This window comes from Salvelinus alpinus, chromosome 10 (genome assembly GCF_045679555.1).
Source record: "Salvelinus alpinus chromosome 10, SLU_Salpinus.1, whole genome shotgun sequence".
Lineage (NCBI taxonomy): Eukaryota > Metazoa > Chordata > Actinopteri > Salmoniformes > Salmonidae > Salvelinus > Salvelinus alpinus.
This window is the reverse complement of record NC_092095.1, coordinates 58,767,204-58,788,749: the sequence shown is the minus strand read 5'-3', so window position 1 is coordinate 58,788,749 and position 21,546 is coordinate 58,767,204. Positions and strand designations below refer to the sequence as shown.

General features: G+C 50.2%; 1 protein-coding gene across 1 annotated transcript in view; it reads left to right on the top strand.

Moving 5' to 3' along the window:
- The window catches only part of ptgfrnb (prostaglandin F2 receptor inhibitor b), a 75,459-nt gene extending 59,052 nt beyond the window's left edge, over positions 1 to 16,407 (top strand). The window contains exons 10-11 of the mRNA XM_071329971.1: positions 13,393 to 13,698; positions 13,802 to 16,407. Of these exons, the coding sequence (XP_071186072.1) occupies positions 13,393 to 13,698; positions 13,802 to 13,965 (470 nt within the window). The 3' untranslated portion in view covers positions 13,966 to 16,407. The remainder of the gene's footprint in view (positions 1 to 13,392; positions 13,699 to 13,801) is intronic.
- Positions 16,408 to 21,546: the final 5,139 nt, after the last annotated feature.

Sequence of the window (21,546 nt, the reverse complement as noted above, 5' to 3'; positions counted from 1 at the left end):
GAGAGATTGACTTGCACGTTACTGACACTTTCCCTCGACTGAGATGTCAAGAAGGCAGTGCAACGCCTTATCATGGACCTCTTCCCATTTAAGCAACCATTTTCTATGTTACTGAATGTATCCAGAGTATTTTTAGATTTGTGTTATTGAGAAATGCTGCAAAAAGTACTGTAAATGTAAAATGAAGTGTATAATGTTTGGATTCCGTCTTGTCTGGTGAACTGTTGTGTTCTCACCTTTGGTCAGATAATTTCCCCTTAATCTCCAAACTGTTGCTTTATCATTGGTTATGCATATTATTTTTCATATATTTCTTCTGTTAAAAACATTTCGATTTGGCCCTATCCATACAGTCCAAATTCTAGGAGTGAAAAGAGTTAAGACTGACAACAGCCCAGCTACCAAACTATCCCTTTAAGACTAACGTCCACTGACCAGTCCTCAATTAGGTCTGGAGGAATCGGCCTGATTGGTCCGTTAGTCCAGCGGTCCTCTACGTTTAGGCTCGTGTCACATCCAGTCACCTCTTGAATCCGGACACCGAGGTTGTGGAAACGAGTGGTCGCTGTGCCCTCCGTTCTATCTCTATAAATATAGATGTGTCCCTTCCTGCCTTTTATTCAACATCATCTTCATATTTTTCACAAAGTAGGCCTTGTATTAGCATTCTTAATCTTCAGTTAGTCACACATTGAGGTCAATGGGATACGAAGTGAAAATGTTACTTAAAGTTAGGATTCACCCCATAGTACCTATTTATTTATTTTTACTTCCAACTCTCCAGTGGAGAGAACTCTGTATTGGTGGTTAAGATGTTCAGTAATTAGAGGCTGCTGGACAGGATATCAAATCTGACTGAAGAAGTCATACCACATTCTGGGTCACTGGCACTGCCCTCTCTCTCGTTTCTTGCTCTCTCATTTTTTTCGCTCGCTCGCTGCTCTCTCTCGCTCGCTGCTCTCTCTCGCTCGCTGCTCTCTCTCGCTCGCTGCTCTCTCTCGCTCGCTGCTCTCTCTCGCTCGCTGCTCTCTCTCGCTCGCTGCTCTCTCTCGCTCGCTGCTCTCTCTCGCTCGCTGCTCTCTCTCGCTCGCTGCTCTCTCTCGCTCGCTGCTCTCTCTCGCTCCCTGCTCTCTCTCGCTCGCTGCTCTCTCTCGCTCGTTGCTCTCTCTCTCGTTGCTCCCTCTCTCTCTCTCGTTGCTCCCTCTCTCTCGTTGCTCCCTCTCTCTCTCTCGTTGCTCCCTCTCTCTCTCTCGTTGCTCCCTCTCTCTCTCTCGTTGCTCCCTCTCTCTCTCTCTCTCGTTGCTCCCTCTCTCTCTCTCTCTCTCTCGTTGCTCCCTCTCTCTCTCTCTCTCGTTGCTCCCTCTCTCTCTCTCTCTCGTTGCTCCCTCTCTCTCTCTCTCTCTCTCGTTGCTCCCTCTCTCTCTCTCTCTCGTTGCTCCCTCTCTCTCTCTCTCTCGTTGCTCCCTCTCTTTCTCTCTCTCGTTGCTCCCTCTCTCTCTCTCTCTCGTTGCTCCCTCTCTCTCTCTCTCTCGTTGCTCCCTCTCTCTCTCTCTCTCGTTGCTCCCTCTCTCTCTCTCTCTCGTTGCTCCCTCTCTCTCTCTCTCTCGTTGCTCCCTCTCTCATTTTTTTTCGCTCGCTCGCTGCTCTCTCGCTCGCTGCTCTCTCGCTCGCTGCTCTCTCTCGCTCGCTGCTCTCTCTCGCTCGCTGCTCTCTCTCGCTCGCTGCTCTCTCTCGCTCGCTGCTCTCTCTCGCTCGCTGCTCTCTCTCGCTCGCTGCTCTCTCTCGCTCGCTGCTCTCTCGCTCGCTGCTCTCTCTCGCTCGCTGCTCTCTCTCGCTCGCTGCTGTCTCTCGCTCGTTGCTCCCTCTCTCTCTCTCGTTGCTCCCTCTCTCTCTCTCGTTGCTCCCTCTCTCTCTCGTTGCTCCCTCTCTCTCTCTCGTTGCTCCCTCTCTCTCTCTCGTTGCTCCCTCTCTCTCTCTCTCGTTGCTCCCTCTCTCTCTCTCGTTGCTCCCTCTCTCTCTCTCGTTGCTCCCTCTCTCTCTCTCGTTGCTCCCTCTCTCTCTCTCGTTGCTCCCTCTCTCTCTCTCGTTGCTCCCCCTCTCTCTCTCTCGTTGCTCCCGCTCTCTCTCTCGTTGCTCCCGCTCTCGTTGCTCCCGCTCTCTCTCTCGTTGCTCCCGCTCTCTCTCTCGTTGCTCCCGCTCTCTCTCTCTCTCGTTGCTCCCTCTCTCTCTCTCTCTCGTTGCTCCCTCTCTCTCTCTCATTGCTCCCTCTCTCTCTCTCTCTCGTTGCTCCCTCTCTCTCTCTCTCTCTCTCGTTGCTCCCTCTCTCTCTCTCTCTCTCGTTGCTCCCTCTCTCTCTCTCTCTCTCGTTGCTCCCTCTCTCTCTCTCTCTCTCTCGTTGCTCCCTCTCTCTCTCTCTCTCTCGTTGCTCCCTCTCTCTCTCTCTCTCGTTGCTCCCTCTCTCATTTTTTTTCGCTCGCTCGCTGCTCTCTCGCTCGCTGCTCTCTCGCTCGCTGCTCTCTCGCTCGCTGCTCTCTCTCGCTCGCTGCTCTCTCTCGCTCGCTGCTCTCTCTCGCTCGCTGCTCTCTCTCGCTCGCTGCTCTCTCTCGCTCGCTGCTCTCTCTCGCTCGCTGCTCTCTCTCGCTCTCTCTCGCTCGCTGCTCTCTCTCGCTCGCTGCTCTCTCTCGCTCGCTGCTCTCTCTCGCTCGCTGCTCTCTCTCGCTCGTTGCTCCCTCTCTCTCTCTCGTTGCTCCCTCTCTCTCTCTCGTTGCTCCCTCTCTCTCTCGTTGCTCCCTCTCTCTCTCTCGTTACTCCCTCTCTCTCTCTCGTTGCTCCCTCTCTCTCTCTCGTTGCTCCCTCTCTCTCTCTCTCGTTGCTCCCTCTCTCTCTCTCTTTGCTCCCTCTCTCTCTCTCGTTGCTCTCTCTCTCGTTGCTCCCTCTCTCTCTCTCGTTGCTCCCTCTCTCTCTCTCGTTGCTCCCGCTCTCTCTCTCGTTTCTCCCGCTCTCTCTCTCGTTGCTCCCGCTCTCTCTCTCTCTCGTTGCTCCCGCTCTCTCTCTCTCTCGTTGCTCCCGCTCTCTCTCTCTCTCTCTCGTTGCTCCCGCTCTCTCTCTCTCTCGTTGCTCCCGCTCTCTCTCGCTCTCTCTCTCTCTCTCTTTGCTCCCGCTCTCTCTCTCTCTCTCTCTCTCGTTGCTCCCGCTCTCTCTCTCTCTCTCTCTCTCTCTCTCTCTCGTTGCTCCCGCTCTCTCTCTCTCTCGTTGCTCCCGCTCTCTCTCTCTCTCGTTGCTCCCGCTCTCTCTCTCTCTCGTTGCTCCCGCTCTCTCTCGTTGCTCCCGCTCTCTCTCGCTCTCTCTCTCTCTCTCGTTGCTCTCTCTCTCTCTCTCAATTCAATTCAATTCAATTCAAGGGGCTTTATTGGCATGGGAAACATGTGTTAACATTGCCAAAGCAAGTGAGGTAGATATTATACAAAAGTGAAATAAACAATACAAATTAACAGTAAACATTACACATACAGAAGTTTCAAAACAATAAAGACATTACAAATGTTATATTATATATATACAGTGTTGTAACAATGTACAAATGGATAAAGCACACAAGTTAAAATAAATAAGCATAAATATGGGTTGTATTTACAATGGTGTTTGTTCTTCACTGGTTGCCCTTTTCTTGTGGCAACAGGTCACAAATCTTGCTGCTGTGATGGCACACTGTGGAATTTCTCCCAGTAGATATGGGAGTTTATCAAAATTGGATTTGTTTTCAAATTCTTTGTGGATCTGTGTAATCTGAGGGAAATATGTCTCTCTAATATGGTCATTCTCTCTCTCTCTCGTTGCTCTCTCTCTCTCTCTCTCTCTCTCGTTGCTCCCGCTCTCTCTCTCGTTGCTCCCGCTCTCTCTCTCTCTCTCTCTCTCTCTCGTTGCTCCCGCTCTCTCTCTCTCTCTCTCTCTCGTTGCTCCCGCTCTCTCTCTCTCTCTCTCTCTCTCTCTCTCTCGTTGCTCCCGCTCTCTCTCTCTCTCTCTCTCTCTCTCGTTGCTCCCGCTCTCTCTCTCTCTCTCTCTCTCGTTGCTCTCTCTCTCTCTCTCTCTCTCTCTCTCTCTCTCGTTGCTCTCTCTCTCTCTCTCTCTCTCGTTGCTCTCTCTCTCTCTCGTTGCTCCCTCTCTCTCGTTGCTCTCTCTCTCTCTGCTCCCGCTCTCTCTCGTTGCTCCCGCTCTCTCTCTCTCTCTCGTTGCTCTCTCTCTCTCTCTCTCTCTCGTTGCTCCCTCTCTCTCTCTCTCTCTCTCGTTGCTCTCTCTCTCTCTCGTTGCTCTCTCTCTCTCTCTCTCTCGTTGCTCCCTCTCTCTCGTTGCTCTCTCTCTCTCTCTCTCTCGTTGCTCTCTCTCTCTCTCTCTCTCTCGTTGCTCTCTCTCTCTCTCTCTCGTTGCTCTCTCTCTCTCTCTCTCTCGTTGCTCTCTCTCTCTCTCTCTCTCTCGTTGCTCCCTCTCTCTCTCGTTGCTCCCTCTCTCTCTCGTTGCTCCCTCTCTCTCTCTCTCTCTCGTTGCTCCCGCTCTCTCTCTCTCTCTCTCTCTCTCTCGTTGCTCCCGCTCTCTCTCTCTCTCGTTGCTCTCTCTCTCTCTCTCTCTCTCGTTGCTCTCTCTCTCTCTCTCTCGTTGCTCTCTCTCTCTCTCGTTGCTCCCTCTCTCTCGTTGCTCTCTCTCTCTCTGCTCCCGCTCTCTCTCGTTGCTCCCGCTCTCTCTCTCTCTCTCGTTGCTCTCTCTCTCTCTCTCTCTCTCGTTGCTCCCTCTCTCTCTCTCTCTCTCTCTCGTTGCTCTCTCTCTCTCTCTCTCTCGTTGCTCCCTCTCTCTCGTTGCTCTCTCTCTCTCTCTCTCTCGTTGCTCTCTCTCTCTCTCTCTCTCTCGTTGCTCTCTCTCTCTCTCTCGTTGCTCTCTCTCTCTCTCTCTCGTTGCTCTCTCTCTCTCTCTCTCTCGTTGCTCTCTCTCCCTCTCTCTCTCGTTGCTCCCTCTCTCTCTCGTTGCTCCCTCTCTCTCTCGTTGCTCCCTCTCTCTCTCTCTCGTTGCTCCCTCTCTCTCTCTCTCGTTGCTCCCTCTCTCTCTCTCTCGTTGCTCCCTCTCTCTCTCTCGTTGCTCCCTCTCTCTCTCGTTGCTCTCTCTCTCTCTCGTTGCTCTCTCTCGTTGCTCCCTCTCTCTCTCGTTGCTCCCTCTCTCTCTCTCGTTGCTCTCCTACTCTCTCTCCCTCGCTCTCTTGTTGCTCCCGCTCTCTCTCTCTCTCTCGTTGCTCCCTCTCTCTCTCTCTCGTTGCTCCCTCTCTCATTTTTTTTCGCTCGCTCGCTCGTTGCTCCCTCTCTCTCTCTCGTTGCTCCCTCTCTCTCTCTCGTTGCTCCCTCTCTCTCTCTCGTTGCTCCCTCTCTCTCTCTCGTTGCTCCCTCTCTCTCTCTCGTTGCTCCCTCTCTCTCTCTCGTTGCTCCCTCTCTCTCTCTCGTTGCTCCCGCTCTCTCTCTCGTTGCTCCCGCTCTCTCTCTCGTTGCTCCCGCTCTCTCTCTCGTTGCTCCCGCTCTCTCTCTCGTTGCTCCCGCTCTCTCTCTCTCTCGTTGCTCCCGCTCTCTCTCTCTCTCGTTGCTCCCGCTCTCTCTCTCTCTCGTTGCTCCCGCTCTCTCTCTCTCTCTCGTTGCTCCCGCTCTCTCTCTCTCTCTCGTTGCTCCCGCTCTCTCTCTCTCTCTCGTTGCTCCCGCTCTCTCTCGCTCTCTCTCTCTCTCTCGTTGCTCCCGCTCTCTCTCGCTCTCTCTCTCTCTCTCGTTGCTCCCGCTCTCTCTCTCTCTCTCTCTCTCTCTCTCTCGTTGCTCCCGCTCTCTCTCTCTCTCGTTGCTCCCGCTCTCTCTCTCTCTCGTTGCTCCCGCTCTCTCTCTCTCTCGTTGCTCCCGCTCTCTCTCTCTCTCGTTGCTCCCGCTCTCTCTCGCTCTCTCTCTCTCTCGTTGCTCTCTCTCTCTCTCTCTCTCTCTCGTTGCTCCCGCTCTCTCTCTCTCTCTCTCTCTCTCTCTCTCTCTCTCTCGTTGCTCCCGCTCTCTCTCTCTCTCTCTCTCTCTCTCTCGTTGCTCCCGCTCTCTCTCTCTCTCTCTCTCTCTCTCGTTGCTCCCGCTCTCTCTCTCTCTCTCTCTCGTTGCTCCCGCTCTCTCTCTCTCTCTCTCTCTCTCGTTGCTCCCGCTCTCTCTCTCTCTCGTTGCTCTCTCTCTCTCTCTCTCTCTCTCTCTCGTTGCTCTCTCTCTCTCTCTCTCTCTCGTTGCTCTCTCTCTCTCTCTCTCTCTTTGCTCTCTCTCTCTCTCTCTCTCGTTGCTCCCTCTCTCTCTCTCTGCTCCCTCTCTCTCTCGTTGCTCCCTCTCTCTCTCTCTCTCTCGTTGCTCCCGCTCTCTCTCTCTCTCTCTCTCTCTCGTTGCTCCCGCTCTCTCTCTCTCTCGTTGCTCCCGCTCTCTCTCGCTCTCTCTCTCTCTCTCGTTGCTCCCGCTCTCTCTCTCTCTCTCTCTCTCGTTGCTCCCGCTCTCTCTCTCTCTCGTTGCTCCCGCTCTCTCTCTCTCTCGTTGCTCCCGCTCTCTCTCTCTCTCGTTGCTCCCGCTCTCTCTCGTTGCTCCCGCTCTCTCTCGCTCTCTCTCTCTCTCTCGTTGCTCTCTCTCTCTCTCTCAATTCAATTCAATTCAATTCAAGGGGCTTTATTGGCATGGGAAACATGTGTTAACATTGCCAAAGCAAGTGAGGTAGATATTATACAAAAGTGAAATAAACAATACAAATTAACAGTAAACATTACACATACAGAAGTTTCAAAACAATAAAGACATTACAAATGTTATATTATATATATACAGTGTTGTAACAATGTACAAATGGATAAAGCACACAAGTTAAAATAAATAAGCATAAATATGGGTTGTATTTACAATGGTGTTTGTTCTTCACTGGTTGCCCTTTTCTTGTGGCAACAGGTCACAAATCTTGCTGCTGTGATGGCACACTGTGGAATTTCTCCCAGTAGATATGGGAGTTTATCAAAATTGGATTTGTTTTCAAATTCTTTGTGGATCTGTGTAATCTGAGGGAAATATGTCTCTCTAATATGGTCATTCTCTCTCTCTCTCGTTGCTCCCGCTCTCTCTCTCTCTCTCTCTCTCTCTCTCTCTCTCTCTCTCTCTCTCGTTGCTCCCGCTCTCTCTCTCTCTCTCTCTCTCTCTCTCGTTGCTCCCGCTCTCTCTCTCTCTCTCTCTCTCGTTGCTCCCGCTCTCTCTCTCTCTCTCTCTCTCTCTCTCTCTCGTTGCTCCCGCTCTCTCTCTCTCTCTCTCTCTCTCTCGTTGCTCCCGCTCTCTCTCTCTCTCTCTCTCTCGTTGCTTCCGCCCTCTCTCTCTCTTGTTGCTCTCTCTCTCTCTCTCTCTCTCGTTGCTTCCGCCCTCTCTCTCTCTCGTTGCTCTCTCTCTCTCTCTCTCTCTCGTTGCTCTCTCTCTCTCTCTCTCTCTCGTTGCTCTCTCTCTCTCTCGTTGCTCCCTCTCTCTCGTTGCTCTCTCTCTCTCTGCTCCCGCTCTCTCTCGTTGCTCCCGCTCTCTCTCTCTCTCTCGTTGCTCTCTCTCTCTCTCTCTCTCTCGTTGCTCCCTCTCTCTCTCTCTCGTTGCTCTCTCTCTCTCTCGTTGCTCTCTCTCTCTCTCTCTCTCGTTGCTCCCTCTCTCTCGTTGCTCTCTCTCTCTCTCTCTCTCGTTGCTCTCTCTCTCTCTCTCTCTCTCGTTGCTCTCTCTCTCTCTCTCTCGTTGCTCTCTCTCTCTCTCTCTCTCGTTGCTCTCTCTCTCTCTCTCTCTCTCGTTGCTCCCTCTCTCTCTCGTTGCTCCCTCTCTCTCTCGTTGCTCCCTCTCTCTCTCTCTCTCTCGTTGCTCCCGCTCTCTCTCTCTCTCTCTCTCTCTCTCGTTGCTCCCGCTCTCTCTCTCTCTCGTTGCTCTCTCTCTCTCTCTCTCTCTCGTTGCTCTCTCTCTCTCTCTCTCGTTGCTCTCTCTCTCTCTCGTTGCTCCCTCTCTCTCGTTGCTCTCTCTCTCTCTGCTCCCGCTCTCTCTCGTTGCTCCCGCTCTCTCTCTCTCTCTCTCGTTGCTCTCTCTCTCTCTCTCTCTCTCGTTGCTCCCTCTCTCTCTCTCTCTCTCTCTCGTTGCTCTCTCTCTCTCTCTCTCTCGTTGCTCCCTCTCTCTCGTTGCTCTCTCTCTCTCTCTCTCTCGTTGCTCTCTCTCTCTCTCTCTCTCTCGTTGCTCTCTCTCTCTCTCTCGTTGCTCTCTCTCTCTCTCTCTCGTTGCTCTCTCTCTCTCTCTCTCTCGTTGCTCTCTCTCCCTCTCTCTCTCGTTGCTCCCTCTCTCTCTCGTTGCTCCCTCTCTCTCTCGTTGCTCCCTCTCTCTCTCTCTCTCTCTCGTTGCTCCCTCTCTCTCTCTCTCGTTGCTCCCTCTCTCTCTCTCTCGTTGCTCCCTCTCTCTCTCTCTCGTTGCTCCCTCTCTCTCTCTCGTTGCTCCCTCTCTCTCTCGTTGCTCTCTCTCTCTCTCGTTGCTCTCTCTCGTTGCTCCCTCTCTCTCTCGTTGCTCCCTCTCTCTCTCTCGTTGCTCTCCTACTCTCTCTCCCTCGCTCTCTTGTTGCTCCCGCTCTCTCTCTCTCTCTCGTTGCTCCCTCTCTCTCTCTCTCGTTGCTCCCTCTCTCATTTTTTTTCGCTCGCTCGCTCGTTGCTCCCTCTCTCTCTCTCGTTGCTCCCTCTCTCTCTCTCGTTGCTCCCTCTCTCTCTCTCGTTGCTCCCTCTCTCTCTCTCGTTGCTCCCTCTCTCTCTCTCGTTGCTCCCTCTCTCTCTCTCGTTGCTCCCTCTCTCTCTCTCGTTGCTCCCGCTCTCTCTCTCGTTGCTCCCGCTCTCTCTCTCGTTGCTCCCGCTCTCTCTCTCGTTGCTCCCGCTCTCTCTCTCGTTGCTCCCGCTCTCTCTCTCTCTCGTTGCTCCCGCTCTCTCTCTCTCTCGTTGCTCCCGCTCTCTCTCTCTCTCGTTGCTCCCGCTCTCTCTCTCTCTCTCGTTGCTCCCGCTCTCTCTCTCTCTCTCGTTGCTCCCGCTCTCTCTCTCTCTCTCGTTGCTCCCGCTCTCTCTCGCTCTCTCTCTCTCTCTCGTTGCTCCCGCTCTCTCTCGCTCTCTCTCTCTCTCTCGTTGCTCCCGCTCTCTCTCTCTCTCTCTCTCTCTCTCTCTCGTTGCTCCCGCTCTCTCTCTCTCTCGTTGCTCCCGCTCTCTCTCTCTCTCGTTGCTCCCGCTCTCTCTCTCTCTCGTTGCTCCCGCTCTCTCTCTCTCTCGTTGCTCCCGCTCTCTCTCGCTCTCTCTCTCTCTCGTTGCTCTCTCTCTCTCTCTCTCTCTCTCGTTGCTCCCGCTCTCTCTCTCTCTCTCTCTCTCTCTCTCTCTCTCTCTCGTTGCTCCCGCTCTCTCTCTCTCTCTCTCTCTCTCTGTTGCTCCCGCTCTCTCTCTCTCTCTCTCTCTCTCTCGTTGCTCCCGCTCTCTCTCTCTCTCTCTCTCGTTGCTCCCGCTCTCTCTCTCTCTCTCTCTCTCTCGTTGCTCCCGCTCTCTCTCTCTCTCGTTGCTCTCTCTCTCTCTCTCTCTCTCTCTCTCGTTGCTCTCTCTCTCTCTCTCTCGTTGCTCTCTCTCTCTCTCTCTCTCTCGTTGCTCTCTCTCTCTCTCTCTCTCGTTGCTCCCTCTCTCTCTCGTTGCTCCCTCTCTCTCTCGTTGCTCCCTCTCTCTCTCTCTCTCTCGTTGCTCCCGCTCTCTCTCTCTCTCTCTCTCTCTCGTTGCTCCCGCTCTCTCTCTCTCTCGTTGCTCTCTCTCTCTCTCTCTCTCGTTGCTCTCTCTCTCTCTCTCGTTGCTCTCTCTCTCTCTCGTTGCTCCCTCTCTCTCGTTGCTCTCTCTCTCTCTGCTCCCGCTCTCTCTCGTTGCTCCCGCTCTCTCTCTCTCTCTCGTTGCTCTCTCTCTCTCTCTCTCTCTCGTTGCTCCCTCTCTCTCTCTCTCTCGTTGCTCTCTCTCTCTCTCTCTCGTTGCTCCCTCTCTCTCGTTGCTCTCTCTCTCTCTCTCTCTCGTTGCTCTCTCTCTCTCTCTCTCTCTCGTTGCTCTCTCTCTCTCTCTCTCTCTCGTTGCTCTCTCTCTCTCTCTCTCTCTTGCTCTCTCTCTCTCTCTCTCTCGTTGCTCCCTCTCTCTCTCGTTGCTCCCTCTCTCTCTCTCTCGTTGCTCCCTCTCTCTCTCTCTCTCTCTCGTTGCTCCCTCTCTCTCTCTCTCGTTGCTCCCTCTCTCTCTCTCTCGTTGCTCCCTCTCTCTCTCTCTCGTTGCTCCCTCTCTCTCTCTCTCGTTGCTCCCTCTCTCTCTCTCTCGTTGCTCCCTCTCTCTCTCGTTGCTCTCTCTCTCTCTCGTTGCTCTCTCTCGTTGCTCCCTCTCTCTCTCGTTGCTCCCTCTCTCTCTCTCTCTCTCGTTGCTCTCCTACTCTCTCTCCCTCGCTCTCTTGTTGCTCCCGCTCTCTCTCTCTCTCTCGTTGCTCCCTCTCTCTCTCTCTCTCGTTGCTCCCTCTCTCATTTTTTTTCGCTCGCTCGCTGCTCGCTCGCTGCTCGCTCGCTCGCTGCTCTCTCTCGCTCGTTGCTCCCTCTCTCTCTCTCGTTGCTCCCTCTCTCTCTCTCGTTGCTCCCTCTCTCTCTCTCGTTGCTCCCTCTCTCTCTCTCGTTGCTCCCTCTCTCTCTCTCGTTGCTCCCTCTCTCTCTCTCGTTGCTCCCTCTCTCTCTCTCGTTGCTCCCGCTCTCTCTCTCGTTGCTCCCGCTCTCTCTCTCGTTGCTCCCGCTCTCTCTCTCTCTCGTTGCTCCCGCTCTCTCTCTCTCTCGTTGCTCCCGCTCTCTCTCTCTCTCTCGTTGCTCCCGCTCTCTCTCTCTCTCTCGTTGCTCCCGCTCTCTCTCTCTCTCGTTGCTCCCGCTCTCTCTCTCTCTCGTTGCTCCCGCTCTCTCTCGCTCTCTCTCTCTCTCTCGTTGCTCCCGCTCTCTCTCTCTCTCTCTCTCTCTCGTTGCTCCCGCTCTCTCTCTCTCTCTCTCTCTCTCTCTCGTTGCTCCCGCTCTCTCTCTCTCTCGTTGCTCCCGCTCTCTCTCTCTCTCGTTGCTCCCGCTCTCTCTCTCTCTCTGGTTGCTCCCGCTCTCTCTCTCTCTCGTTGCTCCCGCTCTCTCTCGCTCTCTCTCTCTCTCGTTGCTCTCTCTCTCTCTCTCTCGTTGCTCCCGCTCTCTCTCTCTCTCTCTCTCTCTCTCTCTCTCTCTCTCTCGTTGCTCCCGCTCTCTCTCTCTCTCTCTCTCTCTCGTTGCTCCCGCTCTCTCTCTCTCTCTCTCTCTCGTTGCTCCCGCTCTCTCTCTCTCTCTCTCTCTCGTTGCTCCCGCTCTCTCTCTCTCTCTCTCTCGTTGCTCCCGCTCTCTCTCTCTCTCTCTCTCTCTCGTTGCTCCCGCTCTCTCTCTCTCTCGTTGCTCTCTCTCTCTCTCTCTCTCTCGTTGCTCTCTCTCTCTCTCTCTCTCGTTGCTCTCTCTCTCTCTCGTTGCTCCCTCTCTCTCGTTGCTCTCTCTCTCTCTGCTCCCGCTCTCTCTCGTTGCTCCCGCTCTCTCTCTCTCTCTCGTTGCTCTCTCTCTCTCTCTCGTTGCTCCCTCTCTCTCTCTCTCTCTCGTTGCTCTCTCTCTCTCTCTCTCTCTCTCGTTGCTCCCTCTCTCTCTCTCTCTCTCTCTCTCTCTCTCTCTCTCGTTGCTCCCTCTCTCTCGTTGCTCTCTCTCTCTCTCTCTCTCGTTGCTCTCTCTCTCTCTCTCTCTCTCTCGTTGCTCTCTCTCTCTCTCTCGTTGCTCTCTCTCTCTCTCTCTCTTTGCTCTCTCTCTCTCTCGTTGCTCCCTCTCTCTCTCGTTGCTCCCTCTCTCTCTCTCTCTCGTTGCTCCCTCTCTCTCTCTCTCGTTGCTCCCTCTCTCTCTCTCTCTCGTTGCTCCCTCTCTCTCTCTCTCGTTGCTCCCTCTCTCTCTCTCTCGTTGCTCCCTCTCTCTCTCTCTCGTTGCTCCCTCTCTCTCTCTCTCGTTGCTCCCTCTCTCTCTCTCTCGTTGCTCCCTCTCTCTCTCGTTGCTCTCTCTCTCTCTCGTTGCTCTCTCTCGTTGCTCCCTCTCTCTCTCGTTGCTCCCTCTCTCTCTCTCTCTCTCGTTGCTCTCCTACTCTCTCTCCCTCGCTCTCTTGTTGCTCCCGCTCTCTCCCTCTCTCTCGTTGCTCTCTCGCTGCTCCCTCTCTCTCTCGTTGCTCCCTCTCGCTCTCTCGTTGCTCTCTCGTTGCTCCCGCTCGCTCTCTCGTTGCTCTCGTTGCTCGCTCTCTCTCTCTCTCTCTCTTGTTGCTCGCTCTCTCTCCCTTGTTGCTCGCTCTCTCTCCCTTGTTGCTCGCTCTCTCTCCCTTGTTGCTCGCTCTCTCTCCCTTGTTGCTCGCTCTCTCTCCCTTGTTGCTCGCTCTCTCCTTTTCTTGTTCTCTTTTTTCTTCATCTTCTCTAGAACATCTTGTTCTTTATTTTCCTCTTGTTCCTCCCCTCTTTGTCTCTTTCTGTGAGATGTTCTCTAAAGGTGGCTGTAGACACACACACACATAGTATTGATGTGTAATCTGTGTGTGGGTGGGACAGTAATGATAGTCCCTTTTAGACACATTAATGACCGGTTAAAGCTGCTCCTCTCTCTGCTAAGAGCCCCTAGCACAGAAACACAGATATATGAATACATGGATAGAGAAATAGATGTATCCATATGGAAGATGTATACTGTGTTCTATGTTCTCTCAGTGATAACTCTACATGTGAATAGACATGCTTTCTTCAGATCCATGAATTCCCATCACAGATTAACATTGAGACGGTGGCAACACCAGACACTAACTGTAGGTTCAGCGATAGACTGATGAAACCTTTGGCCCCAACCACATGAAGAGAATTTCTATAAAATACAGAGACTTTACATTTTCTCCTCCCCCATCCACTTCTGTGTCTCTATCCAGTCCCCTCCCCCTCTCTTCTGTCTCTCCGTCCCAGTCCCCTCCCCCTCTCTTCTCTCTCTATCCAGTCTCCCCTCCATGTCTCTCCCTGTCACTCTATCCAGTCCCCTCCCCCTCTCTTCTGTCTCTCTGTCCCATTCCCTTCCCCCTCTCTTCACTCTCTAGCCAGTCTCCCCTCCATGTCTCTCCCTGTCGCTCTATCCAGTCTCCCCTCCATGTCTCTTCCTGTTGCTCTATCCAGTCTCCCCTCTCCCTGTCCCTACATCCACAGTTTCAATCTGCTGATGTTAGCTCTATTACATAAACCCAATGAAGTGGTTTTAATAGAATTCTCTCCTCTTCCTCCCTCTGCTCAGATGACCTGTCCTACGAGGTACGTTGGTACCTCACGCGGCTGAGAGGGGGGAACAAAGGCACCCTACTGGCCAGTGTGGACCGCTTCGGTCTGGTCAAGAAGGAGGCGCGCAACGCCAGCAGTGACGTGTCCCTGGAGCGCACAGACACACACGCCTACGCCCTGAACATCCACGCCACCCAGGACAGCGACAGCGGGGAGTACCACTGCCAGGCCACGCCCTGGTACCTGTCTGCCTCCACAGGGGCCTGGACACACGGGGCAGAACTCACCTCTACCAGGGTGTTCCTCACTGTACGATTCCCCAGTGAGTAAGGATGGGGGGGGTACTGTGTGTGTGTGTGTGTGTGTGTGTACAGTAACTAACACTTTCTCTCTCTCTCTCGGTCTGTCTCTCTGTCTCCCTCCAGTGTGGGACTCTCTGAAGCTGCCTCTGCTGTACGGTTCTGTAACCTCTGTGTCCGTGGGGCTCTTCTCTCTCCTCCTGGGTTTCATCTGTGCCCACTGCTGCTGCCGCAACACCACACACACCCCCCGCACATGCAACAAACTCATGGACCTGGAGATGGATTGACTAGCACAGGCCCGCTGGAGCGACCACCGCTTCTCCAGCTGATGAACTACGAGCACGCGCACGTTACCGCGCCAGCACATTACCACAGCAACGGCAGACAATTGACCAATCACAGCCCTTCGGGTGCGCTCCGTGGAGCTTTTAAGCGCACCAACGGGAGAGGAGGAGAGACAATAGGACATTTACTGTAGAGGGGAAAACACTGAACAAACTGCTAAAGAAGAGTGCAGGATATCTAGTCTGCCTATGTGAACGTATTGATGTTAGGTATTGCACAAAACAGCCCTGGAGTATTCCTACCTTAGTGGACTTTCTCTACGTTTGTCCTCAACTAGTTTTTGAAATTAGACTGTTTTTAAAGCTTTTAAATGGAGATGTGTGTGAGTGTATACTATATTTGTGTGGTTTGCCACACCTGAGGCTGGGAAAGAGAGCCGCTTTACTCGTTTTGTCCTGCCCTGTTCCTGGTGTGATGTCATCCTGGTGTGATGTCATCCTGGTGTGACGTCATCCTGGTGTGATGTCATATCCCTGGTGTGATGTCATTTCAGTGACTCAACAGCAACTAGCCAGGTTCCCTGGCGCACGTTGATGACCTCAGAGGCTCTCCTCTAGAGAGAGTGAATGACACTAAGGACCCAGACCTCACCTGCTGTAACCCCCTACACTGACACTGGTGCTACCCCCACTGTGAATGACATTGATGTTATGTTGGGCCTAGGGTTTATATGGGGCAGGTTGAAGAGCAAGGTGGCCATTGAGGGAGAATGGACTAATGGTTGTGACTGAGAGGTGATGTGATATGATATGATGATATGATATGGACTGACACAGTCAGAGGGAGAGATCGTTTATATAGGTAGCATACTGGATTAATGCGTGGAACCAGCTGGAACCTGCAGTCCTCCACACACTATCCCAGCCAATGCCTGGCTCTAGCTGAAGGAGTCCCAAAGTGGCTTCCTCGTCTCCTCTCCTTCATCTGCACTGTTCAATAAACACAGGACGGATCTAAGCAATATAATGGTTGAAGCCTACCCGTTTCATTCACATCAGTGCAGATGAAGTGAAGAAGATGGGACGAGGAAGCCAGAGCATGGAGATACACCCGTGGAATGCAATGGAGAAGGATTAGAGAGAGAACTGTTAACAAACCCATTCCTGAAAGGAACCTCCATGTCACCTCCCAGTTTAGTAGGGCCCAGTCCTTAGGGAGTCTTCTTCCCCTGTCTCTGGTACAGTACAATAGCTGAGTGTCCATAGAAAGGACTATGCTGTGTTTGTATGGGGCTGGGGCTCTCAGGGCTGTTGTGTTCCTGGGGTTAGTGGTTGGCCCAGCAGTAATCTTCCCAGCGACAAAGACCAGCCCTACCCTCTACTAATTACCCCAACCTAGACCCAAAAGGCCTTTTTAGAATGGTCCTGTACCCGATGTCAACTACCACCCCTGAAATGCTACCCTGTCTATACACACACTCCATATACTGCCAACACTCAACATGCTACCCTGTCTATGCACACACTCCATATACCACACTCAACATACTGACATGCACACCAACAGTTAAACACACACTGCTTGATCGAGCACTCTTCTTCCCCAATGCCATGTACCCCAACATCTAAAAATAAAATCACACTCCTCGTGCACACACACAAACAACCCTACACACACACTGTCCTGTATACACACTGCCAATGTAACCCTGTGTGAATGCACATCTTGTGAGGCACCAGCTGTATCTAGGTTCTGGCCAGGTACCAACTGGGTCTTTGGCTCTGGGATCTGACTAGGTTTAACTCACTAGCGCCACCGACGGGAGAAGAGCTGCTGTGTGCCAATCAATAAACCAGGGCCCTGTTAAAATAGTTAGAAATTGCATCCTTCCTAATCTGACATGACTGGATTGGTGAAAGATGTGTAGTGGAACCCTGGTTTACAGCTGCCATACATCTGTATGAGATCAGACATGTACTTGAAGGAAAGAGTTGCATTTTATAGTATTGGTATCATGTCTCGAGCTGTCCCACTGTGTGGGTGAAAGGTGTCCCTAAGCACTGACCCAAGGTCTGTTCTGTGTGCAACCTCGTAATTATTTAGTTCAGGTTTGGACTTGGGGAAGCTGATCCGAGATCTATTCGAAGAACCTCCCTAAAGTCTAGAACCACAGACAGATAGGACAACCGCCAACACAAAACACTGCACGTTCTTTTTAAAGATCCTTACTGTCATTTTATTTTTTGTAATTTGAAATAGATTTCTAAGTCTTTTTGTAAATGATTGTAAAGCCCAATATGGATTTTTATCTGACATGAATATCTTATTCTGTGCCGATGTTTCTCTGGGTGACGATCAATCAGGGTTTTTTATGATTCGCCTCTGCTTCCAGGCCTCTGAAAAACTTCAAATATTTCTGCCAGAATAAATGTTTTATAACAGTACCACGACTGAAGCTGGTTTGTTGTATCCCTCCTTCCCTCCATCTCTTGTCGTTCTTCAGTGAATAGCTTGTGTCCTCTCTCGCTCTCTCTCAATTACAAATGCAGATGAGTGTTATGTTTAGAACTGCCAGCCTCCAGTGAGTTATTCTTCTCACCTTCACTATCACATTCTCTCTCTTCTTCCTCTCTATCTTTTTCACACCTGTTTTTCTTAATCCCTGGCTCTCCTTTAGTCCCTAAATGTCTCTTTCTCTCGCTCTCTTCTCCCCTCTTTCTCTCCCTCCATCTTCCTCTCGCTTTCAAAAAATTGACCCAGATTTTGGTGCTGTATCCTCCATTCCCCCTCTGGTGATGAGTGTGTGTGTGTTTCATCTGGACACCGATCATTTAAGGCCTTGTTTGATCCTCAATGGTGGTTCCTGAATTAGACATATCATCTCTGGGATCTGTTGGTTGGGCCTGATGGCTCAGAACAACAGTTTACAACAACTCTAGACCTGGGTGGCCTTTTGTTTCACATCTGTCCTCCAAATGGACTCCTAGCCCCTCGGCTAACTCAGTAAACACTCCTGTAGGTCTGAATGCATCGTCTAGAATGAAGCAATATGGCCAATTGTGTGATATGCTTAAGCCTAATCAAATCCTGCTTCTTAAACCATGTACATCCCTTGCCAAACTCATTCCACGGCGGGACTGAGTGTCTGCGGGTTTTTCTCCTCCAATGTACTTGATTGATGAAAATAAGGTCACTAATTAGTAAGGAACTCTCCTCACCTTGTCTGGCTTAATTAAAAGGAACTAAACTAAACCTGCAGACACTAGGCCCTCCATGGAATGAGTTTGACACCCGTGACGTACAGGCAGATGAATGCGGTATGTTGGTTGTTCTAGCTCCGCAGCAGCAGGAGGTTACTGTAGGGAGGGGACTGCATGAGTACACACAACAGTACACCGCATAGAGTAAATGTTAAACTTGAGAGGAGGAGAGTGTCCAGGGTGGGAGAGCCATGCCCCGGAATGTGGCGATGACTCGTCAACGCCTCGCCATGGCAACTGTCTACAGACGGAGGGTGTGTGGTTCGGGGGGAGATGGAGGAGAGAGAGGAAAGAACAAGTTGGGGGTGTGATATCTGATCTGCCTCCACCACCTCCAAACGCTATTTCTCACACACACACACACACACGTAACCTACATCATCTATGTTTAGTTTCCCCCTATCCTACAGTTTATATTCTGTCAATACTATACACACATAATACTTGCGCACACACGCCTCCAGTAGTGTCATACTCTGGGAGTTGGTTGGAGCATGCCTTGTCCTTGTAAGGCTGTGTGTGTTCTCCAGGGCGACCGTCCCCCTGTGCCAACTTCCTTTGTGTCCTCACCCATCACTGTCACAGCACTGTCACTAGAAATGAAATCAATAAAACAAACACCACCATAGATGTGAAATTTGATTGAATTTCAGTCACATGGCCATTTGGTTCAATATATCCCTCCCATAATCCATATACATCTTCACTGATCAATGTTATATTGCAGTTATTTAACCTCTGCCACTACGGCTGCTGGTGTGCTTCTAAGGCTGTTTATAGATCCGTTCATACGGCTGTCATAACCTGTTATGTATGCTCTATGAATGCTCACAGCCTGCGGGAAGCTACATTGAAGCCCTTTTAGTTATTCTGTCTGTTGTTGTATCATTCTAGAGGGGACTGAAACCTGACCCTTTCTAACCACCAATATGCTTCTAATCACTAAGTAGCCCTGACCCCTGACCTCTAACCCTTAATAAAGAACACATATCCCATCAGCTCTGACTGCATCACCATATTTGTCCATCCATGCTGGCACGGCCATCTTTCTGAGTGACTAACATTGTAATGCCTATTAGCTTTGCTCATGTTGATTTAGCACAGCCATACAGACACTATAATAAACACAGGACGGAGCCACAGAGACCTCTGCCAACGCGGAGCAGACTTTATTAGCCTTCAATCAGCCTAGAATTAAGGCCATGCCTGCGGTCATCTAATCTAGGGATTCCAAAACTCGGTCCTGGGGCCTCCCAGCTTGATGAGTTGGTTATTTGAATCAGCTGTGTAGTGCTACGTCAAAAAACTAAACGTGCACCCAGGGGGGGCCCCAGAACCGAGTTTGGGTAACCCTGATCTAGTCCATTGTTATGCATGCTAGGCCCATGGGGCTATTTAGGTCAGGTGCCCTCGCATTGCCATACAGCTGCTGGCATTGTGGTGTTGCATCTCCTAGATGCTCAGGATGGCTCAGTGAAGAAAGGCTGAATATTGAATTAACCCCATACCCATACATCCTACACACACAGCAGGGCCTCTGTGGTCGTATTCCATTCCACTGTCATAGATACCTTGGCATTTCTCCTTTCCTCAACAACCACTGATCTGACGGTGTGACAGACGAGAGCCTAAAGGCTGCATCTCAATAGCCTAAAGTGGCTTCCTCTCGTCTCCTCTGCTCTCCCTCGTGTTCTGGTCTGAAAACACAGGGTGATTGAAAGCAATATGGTGGATGGATGCCTACCAGGAATTTGCTTTCAATAATTCAGTGCTGCAATCTAATGGCTGTTTTTGTTTGTTGACCTAAAGGGTAAAGAACTTCCATTGGGATATATATATAACTCATGTAATCTCTTTCTCTCTCTCTATCCCTCGATCTCTCTCTGGTTACGGCAGTCTCTTTCTCTCTGTTAAAACAGCTGAGTCTAAGCTTTATGTTCCTTAGGTCAGTGAACAGATCAGATGTCTCCAGACAATAAGACGCCCTCAGTCCCACCTCTGTTACACACACAGCTACTCTGCCTGACTCAATCCCCCCACCATTTTTAGAACTACTCTGCCTGGCTTAAGGAACAGAGTGAGGGAGGACAAAGTTCTTTCCAACCTCATCAGTCTCCTGTTTCACCACATGCATGCATTAGGAATGCTTATCCTGGAGAATCTTATAGTCTAGCGCTGCCATCGTGAAGAGGGATTTAGGATGTTAGTATTGAGTAGGGGTTTCAGGCTCCTTATTTAAATAAACGTATGTTAAGTCCCTCTGGATAACACAAGTCAAATGAATGGCTAAAATGCCCAGCTAATTGTACATTTTAGAACGTTGTCCTTAAGAGTACTGTACTGTATGCGCTGTAGGCTATGTGTCTTTTAAAAATCAATCAGTTATCAGAATCAACTAGTCTGTGACACAAACGAGGCTAAAGATTCCTAGCGGTGTAGGAAATTACTTCTGGACTGGCTTCATTCAGGTCAAAAGCCTTTGTCTCTTCCTCTCCCAGACTGAGAATCAATATAGTCCATGTTGAATCAACTTTTCTGTTTTCTTTCCTTCTTCTCTTCCTTCACTTTTCCCATAGGCCTCCTCGTTCCTCTTCCTGTCATTGAGGGCAAAGGTCGGCGTAGAATGTAAATATTCTTATCTCCATGGTTACAATTAGGCACTTTAGAGCTCTGTGACCTTTTGGTTGATCTTTTTCTTTGCCTATCAGAGTTTGGAAAACATATGTAGCAATTAGAATCACTCTATTCTAGCCATCATCGTCTACCATTCTAGAAGATCATAGGTATTCTATTTCTATTGTCTGCAGTGGAGACGTGACCTGTTACCTTGACAATAGCCTTGAAATGAACAGCTCTGATCTGGAATCAGTTAGCGCTGGAGAGTGACTGGAGCATAGAGATCCTATTAAATAACTAGAGGGGCTATGTCATAAAAGTTTCAGAATGGGGTTAAAATTGCAGCCATATTGGTCAGGGAGAAAAACAAACCAGTCTAATTGGAATGAATGGCAGTAGAGGCATAATCCTGATTTGAATAAAAATAAGGCATGTGATATCAGAAATTGTGTAATAGAATTGTCAACCTAAAATATTGTTATATAATTAGAAATTAATTTTATAGGGGTTTTATACACATTTTATGTATAAATAGTCTCTAAAATATATCTAAACAGGTGTGTTTTTTTTGGAAAGCTGTGAGTTCTATTATATGATGCAATATCAGTACTTGTTGCATTTACAACTTTTCTAAGTCCAATCATCAACTGATTATAGACAGTGTATGGCTGTGGATTGACTGCATTGTTTGAATGGAATGTAGGCATATTGGCAGTTCATTTGAAGTATTTATGGTATCATTCATCTAAAATTGGCTGGCTAGCTAGCTAATAAACATACAGTGCAGATAAATTATTCTAATTCATTATTTTACACAATATCTTATCACAGCACTGGCAAACCATGATTGACCAACTCCCTGACCAACATGGCTGACCTTTGGACCATCATAAGAAGGTTGATGTACATTCTAGTATTCTAATTCTATGGACTGGAGCACCTTTAACACCTGCCTCCTATTCTTCACCTTAGAGACAGATCTCTATCGATTCCACAGACATTTAGCTTCCTTAACCAAATAACCGTGTTAAGTTAAAAATAGTATCTTCCTGTTTGTGGTTTGTGCTTACAGTGACGTTCAAGGTTTGACATCAGTATTTTATACTGTTAGAAATGCAACATTGCCACCTAGTGTCTACCTAGACACTACATCAGACCTTCATTACGTAGATTAACTCATAACCAGGGTTAGGGTTGCTATCTGCAATTTAGAATAGAATGTTGCAAAATCACCTTATGGCAAAAATCACCAAGACTGATGAGAAAACTGTAAGATAAAGCAAATACAATGGTTGACAGACAGAAAGCTCAAAGAAAGAAGATTTCCAAGGAGATCATCAGGGTTTTATTTGTCAATGCATTTGCAGATTATAATGCCCTTGGGTGCAATGTACAGCCTGTCTTTACACATTACAACTGTAGCAATTGAGAGCGAAGAGCCAGAGTGGGATTTGATTAAACCAGAGACCCTGCAGGTAGCCAACAGGACTCTGCCTCCAGTGCAATAAAGGTCCAGACCACTTGACAGAGGATACACAACTAAATTGGCTCGTACTTTGTAGCTGCTATTAATATCGAAGCAAAAGTGCATTATTTTGATGAGGTAATCTCACACACATCAATTCCATGAATGACAGTTTGATCAAATTCAGTTTATTGCATGGATCTCTGCGATGTACACACACAGCTCCAGGGAAAATGGCTATC